A 13,445-nucleotide genomic window follows, 5' to 3' on the forward strand; every position below is an offset into this window, starting at 1 on the left:
CTGCCGGCCTCGTCCCGTCTGCCTCTCCGCTGCCTGTTCTGCCTTCCCCTGCCTTCATCTTTGCTCTCCCCTCTCCTCTCGCCCGCTCCCTCTCTGCGCCAGGCCACGGCATTTGCTGGCAGCCTGCTTAGGCACCTGCGCAGAGCGGCCGGCCGAAAAGAGACTTAGAGAAAGAGGATGTCAAAAGTGATTCCGCTATAGAGGAGGGTAAAGCATTCCTATAGCTCCATGAGAGCCGTATAGATTGGTCCCGCCAGCAGCATGGTGAATGCTGGGGCTGAAGGGCACCCAGGGACCCCAGCGGCTGGACAGGCAGGCGCTTCATCCCTCCGAAAAGCTCGATGGCGTTACGAAGAGGCGGTGCCTGCCACGGGACTAGACCCAGCGGCCCCAGAAGTCCTCTCCTCTCCTGCCCTCATCCTTTCCCCAACCAAGAAAGAGCCTCGTGGCTGGGTGGAGGCAAGCGGGCAGAAGCTGCGGGCAGCACCGGGCGCCGGCGGGCGCCAGGCAGGTGAGCAGGCAGGGCGCCAGCGGGAGCGAGCATGGCAGCCCGCAGGAGCCGGGGGTACGGCAGCAAGCCGTTAACGATGGCGGGGGGAATATCGCAGGCGGAGCAGCCCGCGAACGTGGCCGCCGTGTCCCCGCTTCGCACCGCTCTCCCCCTGCGCCCGAGCCTGTCCCTGCTGGCAGCCCCCACTGCGTCGGGGAGCCGGGGGGCAGGTGGGAGGCGGAGGCGGGGGGAGCGGTCCTCCGTACCGCAGGCATCGGGCAGCGCTTAGGCTTGATGTCTTTCAGGTGCGTTTGTTTAACTGGCCCGAGCAAGCTGCAGCCGGCAGGCTTGTAGTGAAACAGTCGATCCGCTCTCCGCGGGAGTGCAGTTTTGCAGCTTACCTGGGATGCTCCCTCAGCTCCGTTTCTGAAGCCCAGTGGACAGGGCTGGAAGGAGAGAACCTGGGATCACCTCAGGAGGCTGGTGACTCCCCTGGGCTCCTTGTTAGAGTAGCAACAAGGGTTTTGGGGGGCAATTTTTTTTTTTTCCTATTGCTGATGGAGCAGGCTGGGAACTGAGCCCTCATGCAGCAGACGGGTGCGGAGCAGCGGCTGCACCTTCTCTCGGTCAGGGGCTCAGTGCAGAGCAGGCTTCGCCCTGGCTATTGCTCTCCCTTTGCTGTTGTTGCTGTTGTTATCATTGTTCATAACCCATTTGCAGGCGCCTGCCTTGCCAGGCGCTTTGCAGAGGCACCGGCAGACAGTCCCTGCCCTGTCAGGAGCACAACCGTAGCGGGCAGGTGGATGACGTTGGCCATCCTTGCCCCCCTTTTCCTGCACATCAATAACGATCCTTGACCCCAGCTAGCCAAAGAGAGATCGTGCATGGGCAGCCCCCCTGGCCAGGCTGGCATGGGCTTAGGAGGGGCTCTGTGCCGAAGAGATGCCGAGGCACAGGGACACTGCTGGGGATGGCCTTTTGGCGAGGCTCCCGCAGGGCAGGATGCTCAGCCAAGGGAGATCCTGGGGTGGGGGTGTTAGGGGTGATGCCCTTTTCTTTGGTGCAATCGTGCTGGGAAGCTGGAGGAGGTGACATGAGCACACCACAGCCACCCAGGATATGGTGACCTCGAGAACACCCCAGCGCCTCCTTTTTTTCAGCTCTTGCAGGTTTTGCACCATCCCTTCAGGGTCTAGTCCATGGTTTTGGCAGGACGGCTGTCCGGGCGGATGTCAGCCCCAGCACTTCCTCGGGAGCAGATGGGACACGGTCTGTGCCCTGGCTGCCACAAAAGCCTGGCTCCTTTTCGGCCAAGAACACCACCCAGGGAAGGCCAGGGGCCTTCTGAGCATTTAATTTTCCCTGTGATGCCAGCCATGAAGAATAACACCCACCTACCTCACTCAACAAGAAAAAGTGGGGACTTCTCCCCAGCCGCCGCCTCAGCAGCATCCTCTCCTTACGCTCCTGCTCGGCTGCCCCCCAGCCCCTGCCTCTTGTCCCCTGAACCCTATTTTGGCCGGAGGAGAGTGGGTGAGCACTTGTACCAGTCCCATCAGCCCCACTGTGGGGTTCCCCTGCTCTCAGCCAGGATCCCAGGGAGCGGGAAGCCGCTCTTGCAGCGCCATTGCCCGGCTGGTACAGCCGGAGCAGGGATCGCTGGGGCGGTGTGGGAGCAGGCAGGAGGTGATGCTGTCACCTTTCCGTGCCTCTTCCCGACTTTGTCATCCCGGAGACCTTTGTGTGGATCCCATTTTTATCTGTGTTTTCTCCCTCTCTCTCTTTCTCTCCTTCTCTTTCGCTTTCTTCTCTCCCCCTCCCGTCAGTATGTGGGCTGATCACTGCTCAAACTTTTAATTCAGATGGTAATTGGAATAATAATACGGGCAGAATCCTTCTGGCTCCGTTGCTGCAGCTGGCTTCAGGGAGCTATGAATAGCTCTGAGTCACACACTGAGATGGTTTAACTTCAAATCATTTTGTTTTGTTTTCATATTACCCATCCCCAGGCTCCAGGGCTTCACAAGGGGGGAAAAAAATCCCCCTCTCTCACTCCACCCCAAAATATAAACCGGGCAGAGGCACATTAATAAAATCATCTTTTGGAGCGAGAAACTGGTCAGCGGATCGTGCCTTGCGGGGCAGATGGGGACTGTTGGCACTTACTCGATCTATTTATAATTATTGAACGAAAAGGCAGAAGTGTGTATATAAAAATGGTATGGAGTTGATTACAGCTTCCTCCCCTCACCTTCCATATGTCACTTGCCTTTTTAATATGGTAAAACTCTCCCGCACGGTGACTTGTGCCTTCGCGCGTGTTTGTTCAGCACCTAGCACCCAGTCCTGCTGGCACAGAGGAGCGAGAGTTTGGCCACTGCCTCTTGCAGGGAGGCAGCCCCATGGCACCAAACTGCCCTATGAGCCCTGGCATGAACCCCGGGAATATTTGTGAGGAAGCCGATATGAGGTGGCGTTACAAAGAGAATGGAGAGGACAAACCGAATGCCGTAGGTCTACGAGGCTCTGCAAAAAGCCAAAGGGTTCCCCTCTCTGCTGCGGGTGTTTCCACCCTGACTCCGAGAAGGGCGAGAAGATGTCTGCCGTGTTGTCACCGTGCCCAAGCTGGCAGGATGGGTCTGTGGATGCTGATCTCAAAACCAGACGGTGCTACCCAGTCGGTAAGAGGAATAAAGGCACAAAGTGTGGCACAACCAGCGCCTGCGGTATTGACCACAGACAGGAGGGAAACATTTGCCAGACGACTCCAGATAAAGCAAAGACTAAGAGTGTAAAAATACCCTGGGATTTTTCCATCATCGTCGTTCACGGTGTACATCCCAGAGCACCAGATATGGTTGTTATAAAAAGAGAAGTGGGGGAGTGCTTCGGCGTGGACTTTTCTGTTCTGTTTCATGAGACTCTTCCACTGCAAATTAAAGGAAGGATTGTCAAATATGATCCGCTCTGGCAGGGGCTGAAGAAAGCCTGGGATGTGCGAGGCACTGCACCGGGTACTGGGATGGAGCGATGGAGTCATTGCATCAGCACCATGTGCCCTGACGTTGTTGTTATTACCCTGCAGATCTCTCGGAAAGCGATGGCAGCAGCCTGGCCCCACACATCTGCTCGGGGTCAGAGCAGCGCTGGGGTGACAGCATGGGCTGGCACAATGGCTTGTGCTGCTGGAGAGCGGTGTCACCCGGGAAGGCAGGAATGACTGCAGTTCAGCGGTGGTGTTCCCGGCATCGCTCAATCTAGGGCGCAGGAGGGGGGAAGTGTTTGGGAAGGAGTGAAGGGCAACCCAGGCTGCAGGGCTGGAGGTGGCTGTTGGCCCCTGGAGACCCACCTGGCTGACAGCTTCAAGGCTGCAAGACAGCATCTGCGATGCCCACACTGCAGAGGCTTCCCAAAGTGCTGGGGGGCTTCCTCAGGCCATGAAATACGTGGGTGTTCATGTATGCCGGGGACAGGGCAGCACAGGGATGGAGAGGCATCTCTCCTGACTGCAGTCTCTTGCCTAGCGTCTCTCTGGGTGCCCCACGCTGCACCCACTGGTGGGGTTTCATCCCACTCTCCAGGAGCTGCCCCTGACCCCCCACCTCCCCCCTCCACATGTGGGTCCCAGGAGGCAAGGCAAGCTCCAAGAAAGGTCCTCGGGCATGCTCAGGGATTCACAACTCTGTTCTCGGCTAGGCTTTCCTCCCCTTCGTCCGTGTGACAGGCAGCTGCCTGTTTGGGACATGAATGTCATCTGCTTTTGCTGGAGGCATCTATGATCCTTCCCCCTTCATTCGTGTTTCAGGTTTCCAAGAACTAATGGGACCATTTCACAGCCGTTTAAACTGAGTTGGCACAGGGTTCAGGCTTCTGGAATGTCCCCTGGCCTTGCTGAACTGGTGGCATCCATTTTGCAGGCAGGAATGTCAGCAGTGGCCCTGGGCCACCAGCTGCTGAGGAAGAACAGTGGCTACATCACCTCTTGGCGTGGCATCTCTGGGGGTGCTAATGTGAACACCAGCCCAATGCAATAGCAGTCCCCAGCCCAGGGCTTCTCACCTGCCTGTCTGTCTTTCCCATGGCGGCACCGCGCGCTGTGGGGGTGTGTTGGGGTGGAAGTGGTAAGTGGGTTTATTTTCGTTCGTCTCCTGGCTCGTGCCGCTCCGAGTTTGTGGCGCCCGGTATTACTAACGCTTCCCTGCGCCAGCTGGCAGCAGGGGATGAATCAGATCGGCAGCACCATGGCACAGACCCCTTGCTGGCCGGCCAGCTCGGGGCGATGCCTCTGGCCAAAGCGCTGTTGATGTCTCCTGCCTCTGCCCAAGTTAAGCCCTGGCACCAAAATGCCAGCGGCTTGATCTTGTTGCTAGAGATGTCTCAGTAACCTGTGGGGCAGGGTTGTCCCCTCTGCACCACGCTGCCTGCTTGGGGACAGCTGGTCCCTGTCCCCCGTGAACGCTGGAGGTCTCAGGTGGCTTCAGGACCTTCTCTCTGCCCACTGGCAGCATCCCCCAGCTGGGGTTGGCTCTGCAGCCACAGGGATACAGCTTATCCTCCCACTGCCAAAAAAGCACTTTTGCAGTTGGTCAGTTCCTCTCCCCCCTGGTCATGACCTCACAGCAGGCAGTGAAGTCACACGATGACATCACAGACCTTGGTGATTCCTGTGCTCCCCACAGCAAAGACACAGTGATGCCTAGCTCTCCTCTCCGGTACCTCCTGACCAACCTGGTGATGTAAATGCAGGGCATTGGTGACTGCCTCTTTCCCCAGGAGTGTCGCTGAGGTTGCAGAAGTTGGCACGCTGCTTGTCAGTGTCACCTGCCTGCATGACCCAGGCTCCAGGAGGATAATTTGAATCCTCCCCCTTGCTGCAGCCCAAAGAGTCCTGAAAAATGTCACGGCTTCTTGGCATCTCTGGGACAATGGAGAGGGTCTGCCCAGAATCTCAAGGCTTGGAAGATGATGACGACGATGATGACAATGATGACGAATTCAGCTACTTCTGCCATTCCACACGTCCTCCACTCCAGTGCAAGAGCTCTGACAGCTTGGGTGACAGTCAGGGGGAAGATCTGGGAGAACCTATGCCATCTTCCCTAAATCCCAGGCACTCTTACACGGTGAAAAACAAAGGAGTGAAAAACAGAATATATGCCAAGAGGTTGGCCAATCATGCACTACAGCTTGAGGGGGAAGCTCAGGAGTTTCAGGAACCATTTTATAAAGACACGGAAGTGCCTGGCAGCCTGTCTGAAGGTGAGGACCGCAGCTGGACCTGTCACCTTCCTGTGCATCAAAGGTCACGTGTTCTCCAAACTGCCAGTGTGGCACCATGTGGCTCCTATGACTCTTTCCAGTACAATAGCATGGGCAAGCACTTGGGGACAGATGCCTTTGCCCCATGGGCTCATGCCAGTGACCCTTATCTGGGGTACTCAGAGCACACCAGGGGAGCAGAGCCCCACATGCTACATGAGGAGGCCATCGGCGACAGGGAGTTCCCATCCCCACAGCTGACCCATGATGCGCTCAGGGAGGAGAACATTATGCTCAGGAGAGTGGTCAGCAGCATGCAGAGCTCCTTGGAGAGCCAGGCATGCACTGTGCAGAGGCTGCAGAGGCAGATGAAGGCCAGCCTGGCCAAAGAGGAGAGGAAAGTCCAAGAGCTACAGTCCTTTGTCCAGCATACTAAGTGGAGTCTCCAGCTAATGACTCAGCGGGCTCTGGAGGCAGAAAGCAACGCGGAGAAGCTGAAGCAGGAGATCTCTGTTCTCCAGGGAGAGCTGGAGAGCTCCAGGGTGGAGAATGAAAACCTGAGAGCAGGCCAAATGACTGACCTGGGGGCAGTGAAGCAGAACATAGACTTTGCCTTGCAGAACCTCCACAAGATAATAACAGGCACAAACTGGTCCATCAGACAGCTTGCCTCTGGAGCAGAGTCACTGCATTTTGTTGCTGAGGTCCTTGAATCTACTGGCAAAATTTCTGAAGTTGAAGCAGAAAAAGAGCTATGAACTCCATTGTGTGTGGGTCCTATGGATGAGCGTATGGACCAAGACCATGGGTCTCTCACTGCAGCCTATACTAAAGCCATTTGCTCTCATGTGTTCGAATGTGTGTGTTCAGATTTGTAGCCTTTATTCTTCATGGAAATACTTTTCTTGTGATTAAGTACAAATTGCAGGTAGTGATGTAGTTTTAGCTGCTGATGCTCTGTTCTGGCACCGTGGAGCCACCAGCAAATGTTTCCCAGGCTCTGATCCGCAAGATCCATTCGTGGTGGGCTCCACACAAGAGGCCGCGCCACAGCTCCAGTTGACTTGAGCTCCCATATGGGAGCCAGGAGGCAGCACAGCAGCGTGGAATGCAGCACTCTTAAACAGTGTGCCCGTCCCTTCCCTCAGCTGTACCAGCCACAACTGGAGATGAGCACAGTGCTTGCAGTGCCTGAGTTTCATGTACTTCCTTTGCCCCTTCTCGGTGATGTGGGGAAGGTTAGGAGTAGAGGTCTGGGTGCTGCTGCACATAATTTCACAGAATCACAGAATGGTCAGGGTTGGAAGGGACCTCTGGAGATCATCTAGTCCAATCCCCCTGCCAGGGCAGGGTCACCTACAGCAGGTTGCACAGGACGGCATCCAGGCGGGTTTTGAATGTCTCCAGTGTGGGATACTCCACAACCTCTCTGGGCAGCCTGTTCCAGTGCTCTGCCACCTTCAAAGTAAAGAAGTTCCTCCTCATGTTAAGATGGAACTTCCTATGTTCAAGTTTTTGCCCATTACCTCTTGTCCTATCACTGGGCATCACTGAAAAGAGACTGGTCCCATCCCCCGGCACCCTCCCTTTGTAAGCACTGATAAATTTGTAAGCATTTATAAGATCCCCCCTCAGTCATCTTTTCTCTAGACTAAAAAGACCCAAGTCCCTCAGCCTTTCAGTGGGCAGAATCTCCTTAGGTTCTCCTTCCTCTTCTTTTGGAAGTGGCCACCACCATGGCCAGAAATCCGAAGTTTCTAGAAATTTTGCACCCATTCCTGAAGCTGGGGAAAAAGGGGGTGGTGGTGATCAGAAATCTTTAGGAAGTTGTGAAGTATCCACAAATGATCTGGGGCAGTGCCTTTCCTCCAGCATTGGTGTCAGTGGTGGCTAAGGGTGAGCTTGGCTTATCCAGGCTGGGTAAGGTAGGCCCCAGTTGGAGAGGATGCCCTTCCTCTCTTTGCTGGAGCCAGCATAGAGAGGTATACCTAAATTGCCCATCCTTGTCACCTCCTAAAGAACTGTGGGACCCTGCAGCCAAAACTCACCATGTAATCTCTTAAGATATGTCTTGGCTTTATCCTAGTGGGACCATCTGTGGGGATGAAGAAACCTTTTTTCGTCACTTGGTCATCCCTCAACAATTCTTACGAATTTAGGTTACCGACCCCAGTTTCTGTTGCAGGTTTACCCAGCTGCACAACAAAATTTCCTGTATCTGGCCAAATCGACTCTCCTTAAAGAAATACTGTAGGGCGGTGAGGTGGTTGGTGCTGGCAGAGTTCAGTGCCAAAGTGCTTTTTCCTGATGGGATTTTTTGGGCAGCTGTTTACTTTTACATTTATATGGTGAATTGTGGACTACAAGGTTGTTGTCTTCTGGTCCCATAATATCTTTGGACTGTGCAACCACATTTGTGTTGCCACAGGGCTTAAACTGCCTCAGTATCCTTGGTCTCTGGAGGATAACTGCCAGTTAATCTTCATCCCAGACATGACAACGACAGTGCTTGCACATCAGAGGTAATGTCTGGAGATCCTTACTTGCTGCTTTCTAGTCTGTACTCCTAGGAGTAGGGGAAAGCTGGTGGTGACCCTTAGCCAAATGAAGCCCCGTTCTGCAACACTGATGATGAGACAAGGATGCTTCTCACCAGCTTTTCTGTCCCTGACAACATCACTTGCTGTTCCTCTCTCCTGTCTGTGCATGACCACTTGCAAGGAGCTCTAAACCTTGGATTTGACCCAGAAATCCTTGGATTTGTCCCAGATATGGCAACCACTGGTTGCTTGCCAGTGAGACTGGGATGAAGCAGACTAGCTGGCTGTGTCTGCGTCCGGCACCCAGCACCGGCTGCTGTAATCCAAAGGTTACAGTGCAGGATTAGCATGGGTGTACAAAGCCCTTCCTAATCTGTGAGTCATTACCCCCTCACTGCATTTCACTTCCCAGCAGCTCTGGGCAGGCGGGATAGGTCAGCTCTTGAGTCTTCAGTTTCCCCGTTCTTCAGTTTGGGGAGGACCAGGTTGGGACATAACATCTGCTGGACATCCTACCCGGGGCTCTGCTGCTTGGATGCTGTACACAGGGCACATCACAAGGTCTGTTCCCTCTAACCGGCTTCTCCTTGGCTACCCCTAAGCTCTTCCTTTCCATCAGTTCTCCCTTTTGGCTCTACCCATTGCTTTTCTTCTCCTCTTTGAAACGGGGGGAATGTCCTGCACCCCCTGGAAATAAATCCCCTCTGGGTCAGGCTGGGCTGATGAGGATCCCTGGGGGCTCCCGTGCATGTGTGTGCTCCATTAGTCCTTGTGTGCGAGGTATTTAGCCTGGCTGAGCTCTCGTCCTAGTGTAAGCTATGATATTAATATAATGGCTCAGGGCAAGGGCCCTGCAAGCTGCTCAGTCTTTGTGCCCTTGGTCTGGAGAGCAGTGACCGGCCGGCTGGGCACCTCTCCTGTTGGTAGATGCTGGGGATCGTGGGGGCTGCAAGCTGTGCAACCTGGTCTGCATCCATCAGCTCCTCACCTGCTGGATCCAGGCTGCAGCACAGTGTTCCGTGGACACCTCAAGACCCTTCCTGAGCAAAAGGCTGGGAGCCCTGCATCCCCCCTCCCCCCAGCTCCAGGACTGGGACAGGTGCTGTCAGGGGAGGCTCTGACTGGGCTTTGCTTCGTCCTTTTCTGCAAGGCGTGTGCCCAGGAGCAATCGCAATGGCAGCGCAGACCCCAGCTTGCCGGAGGTGAAACCCGGAGCCGCCTGGTCCCATGTGAGTGCTGCTGCGTGAGATCCCGTGCCCTCCCAGCTCCCACGGCCCTCTGACACCTGATGATACAGCGAGCCATGGGCAGCGTCCGAGTCAACCGGTGAGTAACCCCCTTCTCAAGGACTGCTTCTGCCCAAGGTGGCCTGGTCCTCCTCACCTGGCCCCTCAGGCCCTACCTTCAACCTGCCCTTTGGTGTATTCTTCTCAAATTACCTGTCAGGGGCTTTCCTGCTTCAAGGTATGGCTCCCCTCTCCTTCTCCAGTCCAAGACACACCATCCATGGGAGCAGTGCTCGGAGGAAGAGCACTACAGAGGAGTGCTACCAGCACTGTGTGGTGCTGGTCCAGAAATTACAGATGCAAGCAGTGCTGCAGAAGCCCCCTGTCCCCAGGAGTCCCAACTCCAGCCATGTGTACTTCCCTTGCTCCCTCTTCCCATGAGAGGAGGATGATGGTCACAGAGACCATGCTGGAGGGCTCCAGCTGACATGTCAACATTAAGGGGTGGGAGGGAGTCAACTGCCAGCCCAACAGGTCCTGGGAAGCCAGGGCTCAGCAGTCACGAGGGCAGAGTGGTCTTGGTGGGTCTGTGCGCTCCTTTGATTTCCTCAGTGGTCAGAGTATCTTCTGCTATCACATCTTTAAGGAGTATCTGCAACTGTAGACCCAGCAGCACACAAGAGGCAACAGCGATGCCACCAGCAAGGGAGGGGAGCCAGAGGGGCAAACATCTCCCAGAAACTGTGTGCAGAGCTTCTCCCAGGGAAATCTGCCAGTACTTTGGCTGTTGATCTCCAAATTACACCTTCGGCTTCAGATGCAGGATGCTGGGAGCTACGCATGTTGCTGTGGCAACAGAATTGTCCTGAGCGCAGGAAGTGTATAAACACTGTCACCGACGCACCATGAAATCAGTGAGGAGAGTGGAGGAGAAAATAGAAACTCATGGCCTTATATAATGCCAGGTCCAAAATGTGGCCAGACCACAGGTACTTGCTCCCCGGCTTCCCGGGTGTCCCAGATGCCATCAGGTTTCGAAGCCTTGGGTCCCTCCTCACCACAACAGCTGGAAGGAAGCACAGCGCTACAAGCTTCTTCTGCTTTGCTGCCCTGTCAGGAGTTTGCTAGATACAACCTCATGGCAGCAAGATGTGGCAAATATTGCAGCAGAGCTCCACCAATTTGGTCAGGGTGGCACTACGGTGCAATAACTAGAGAAATGTGCTCTTGTGATATTCAACGCCATGGTATCGTAGCCCTGTGGCCCACATAAATGCCTCCTGCCCTCATTGTCTCAGTGGCTGCTGTTGTTCTGCATGTATTTATCCTGGAAATGCATGTTTCTTCTCTTCCAGGTACAGCATTGTCTCGACCGAAGAGGATGGACACAAGGTCTCCTCACTGGGCAGCATGAATGGGCACAGCCGGAATGGGAAGGGCCATGCCCCCCGGCGGAAGCATCGCAACCGCTTTGTGAAGAAGAACGGCCAGTGCAACGTCTACTTTGCCAACCTGAGCAACAAGTCTCAGCGCTACATGGCCGATATCTTCACCACCTGTGTGGACACGCGCTGGCGGTACATGCTTATGATCTTCTCCGCCGCCTTCCTGGTCTCCTGGCTGTTCTTTGGCTTCCTCTTCTGGTGCATCGCTTTCTTCCACGGTGACCTCAATGCACCAGCAGTGGGAGGTGGTCCCTCTCTCCTCAAGCCCTGCATCATGCACGTGAACAGCTTCCTAGGGGCTTTTCTTTTCTCAGTGGAGACACAGACAACCATTGGGTATGGCTTCCGCTGCGTGACTGAGGAGTGCCCGCTGGCTATCATGGCAGTTGTGGTCCAGTCGATCGTGGGCTGCGTTATTGACTCCTTCATGATTGGCACCATCATGGCCAAGATGGCAAGGCCCAAGAAGCGGGCCCAGACCCTCCTCTTCAGTCACCATGCAGTCATCTCTGTGCGGGATGGCAAACTGTGCCTCATGTGGCGGGTGGGCAACCTGAGGAGGAGCCACATTGTGGAGGCCCACGTCCGAGCCCAGCTCATCAAACCCTACATGACAGAGGAAGGGGAATACCTTCCCCTGGACCAGCGGGACCTCAATGTGGGCTATGACGTGGGACTTGACCGTATATTTTTAGTCTCACCCATTATTATCGTTCATGAGATCGATGAGGAGAGCCCGCTCTATGGGATTGGCAAGGAGGAGCTGGAGACAGAGAACTTTGAGATTGTTGTTATCCTGGAGGGGATGGTGGAAGCCACAGCCATGACCACACAAGCACGAAGCTCTTACCTCGCTAGTGAAATCCTTTGGGGTCACCGTTTTGAACCAGTTGTGTTTGAGGAGAAGAACCACTACAAAGTGGATTATTCGCGCTTTCACAAGACCTATGAGGTAGCCGGCACGCCTTGCTGCTCAGCCCGGGAGCTGCAAGAAAGCAAGATGACTATCCTACCTTCTCCCCCACCTCCCAGTGCCTTCTGCTATGAGAATGAGTTGGCTCTTGTCAGTCAAGATGAAGATGAAGATGATGACGAAGTGGGTGTGGTGTTAGGGAGTAGCACTAAAGAAGAGGGAGGCGTCATCCAGATGATGGATTTTGGAAGCCACCTGGACCTGGAGCGGCTCCAGGCAACTCTGCCCCTAGATACAATCTCATACCGCAGGGAGTCGGCCATCTAACTTCTCCAGCCTCCCCGTTCCACACCCGTCACCCACCATCTCCTCCTCCGTTCTGCACCCGTACATAGCTGGATAAGTCCCTTGCCCACTAAAAAATGCCTCCCATGACTGTCTCTCAGCCCCTGAGTACATCAAGGCCTGGAGCTGCTCTGATATATTCCCTTTCCTGTGAAGTCATACCACCTGGGAGAGGAGTGAGGGCACACTGCTCTTCCAGTGTGTGCAGCTTGTGCTAGCATCCCTTTCCTGCCCAGAGACAGGAGAGCAGCACGCCTGGTTTCTCATCTCTGGAGAGGCGACAGGAGTCCATGGCCTCCAAGGACAACCTGGGACCCGCAGCAAGTGTTTCTGCTGCTGAGGCAACAGCAGACTTTCTGTTCCCTCTTGAAGTGGGTAGGCCCAATGGCTGTCAAGAGTCATGACCATCACTAGGAGAGGAGTGATACCTAAGCACTGACCAGATGAGGACCAACGGGAGAATTTAGGACTCCTGGAGGGAGTGGGAAAGGATCTCAAGGGAGAGGTTTACTTGCATGTTTATTGCTTGTTGCACATGACTCTTTCTTTGTGTATAAAACAGAGTGAGAACTGAAATCCATATTCTTCCACTGCAAATGCCAAGCTAGGAGATAAGGATGCTCTACGTAGCCTACTCTGCACTCTCCTTGGCTTTTGGCATCTGTCACCTCCAGAAGCAGCTCAGCTCCACGGACTCAGGCCCAGTTCTCCCAGTCCTCTTGAAAAAGACGTCCTGCTCCTCTCCTGACATGCCTGGCAGAGGAGGCAGTGCCCTGTGCTTGCACACTCAGACTGCTCCCTGGCACAGTGTGGCAGGGATGACAGACAAGTGACCTGACTGGACAGCAGACCCTCAACTTGCTCCTTTTACCTCCTCCGTTCTCCCTGCTGCCATCAGCTGTAAAACTGAATTTGTAACTATTTATTTTTAATAAAGTCTAATATCCCAGGGGGAGGTTTGGAAGCAAAGGAGAGACCCCAAGGCTGCAGTCCGGTATAGAGACTGATGAGATTTATTAGTGCTGGTGTTTGCTGTTTGTATGGCATTGGTGCATGGAAGCTCCACCACGAGGGCTTCCCTGTTCCTGGCCTCCCTGGTAAAGAGTAAGAGTACAGTAAGAGGCTCAGAAAATTTGCTCAGGGAGAAGATCGTAAAAAATGTATGTATGGAGGGAAGCATTTGCATTAAAATTACCGGTAGGATGGAATGGCTTGCTTTGGAGATAA

The 13,445-nt window shown here is 54.6% G+C and overlaps 2 protein-coding genes across 2 annotated transcripts; both read left to right on the forward strand.

The window, feature by feature from the left end:
- Positions 1–5,385: 5,385 nt before the first annotated feature.
- Positions 5,386–6,507, forward strand: LOC309685295 (endosome-associated-trafficking regulator 1-like; the record flags this gene model as incomplete). Its single annotated transcript, XM_082498297.1, has 1 exon — positions 5,386–6,507. One exon carries the CDS (start codon positions 5,386–5,388, stop codon positions 6,505–6,507), a length of 1,122 nt encoding a protein of 373 aa, XP_082354423.1.
- A 4,403-nt stretch (positions 6,508–10,910) lies between these two features.
- KCNJ4 (potassium inwardly rectifying channel subfamily J member 4) lies at positions 10,911–12,200 on the forward strand (the record flags this gene model as incomplete). Its single annotated transcript, XM_082490366.1, has 1 exon — positions 10,911–12,200. Exon 1 carries the CDS (start codon positions 10,926–10,928, stop codon positions 12,198–12,200), a length of 1,275 nt encoding a protein of 424 aa, XP_082346492.1. The 5' UTR covers positions 10,911–10,925.
- Between the last annotated feature and the right edge of the window lie 1,245 nt (positions 12,201–13,445).

This window comes from Vanellus vanellus (assembly GCF_965231255.1).
Source record: "Vanellus vanellus genome assembly, chromosome: 1".
NCBI classification, from domain to species: Eukaryota; Metazoa; Chordata; class Aves; order Charadriiformes; family Charadriidae; genus Vanellus; species Vanellus vanellus.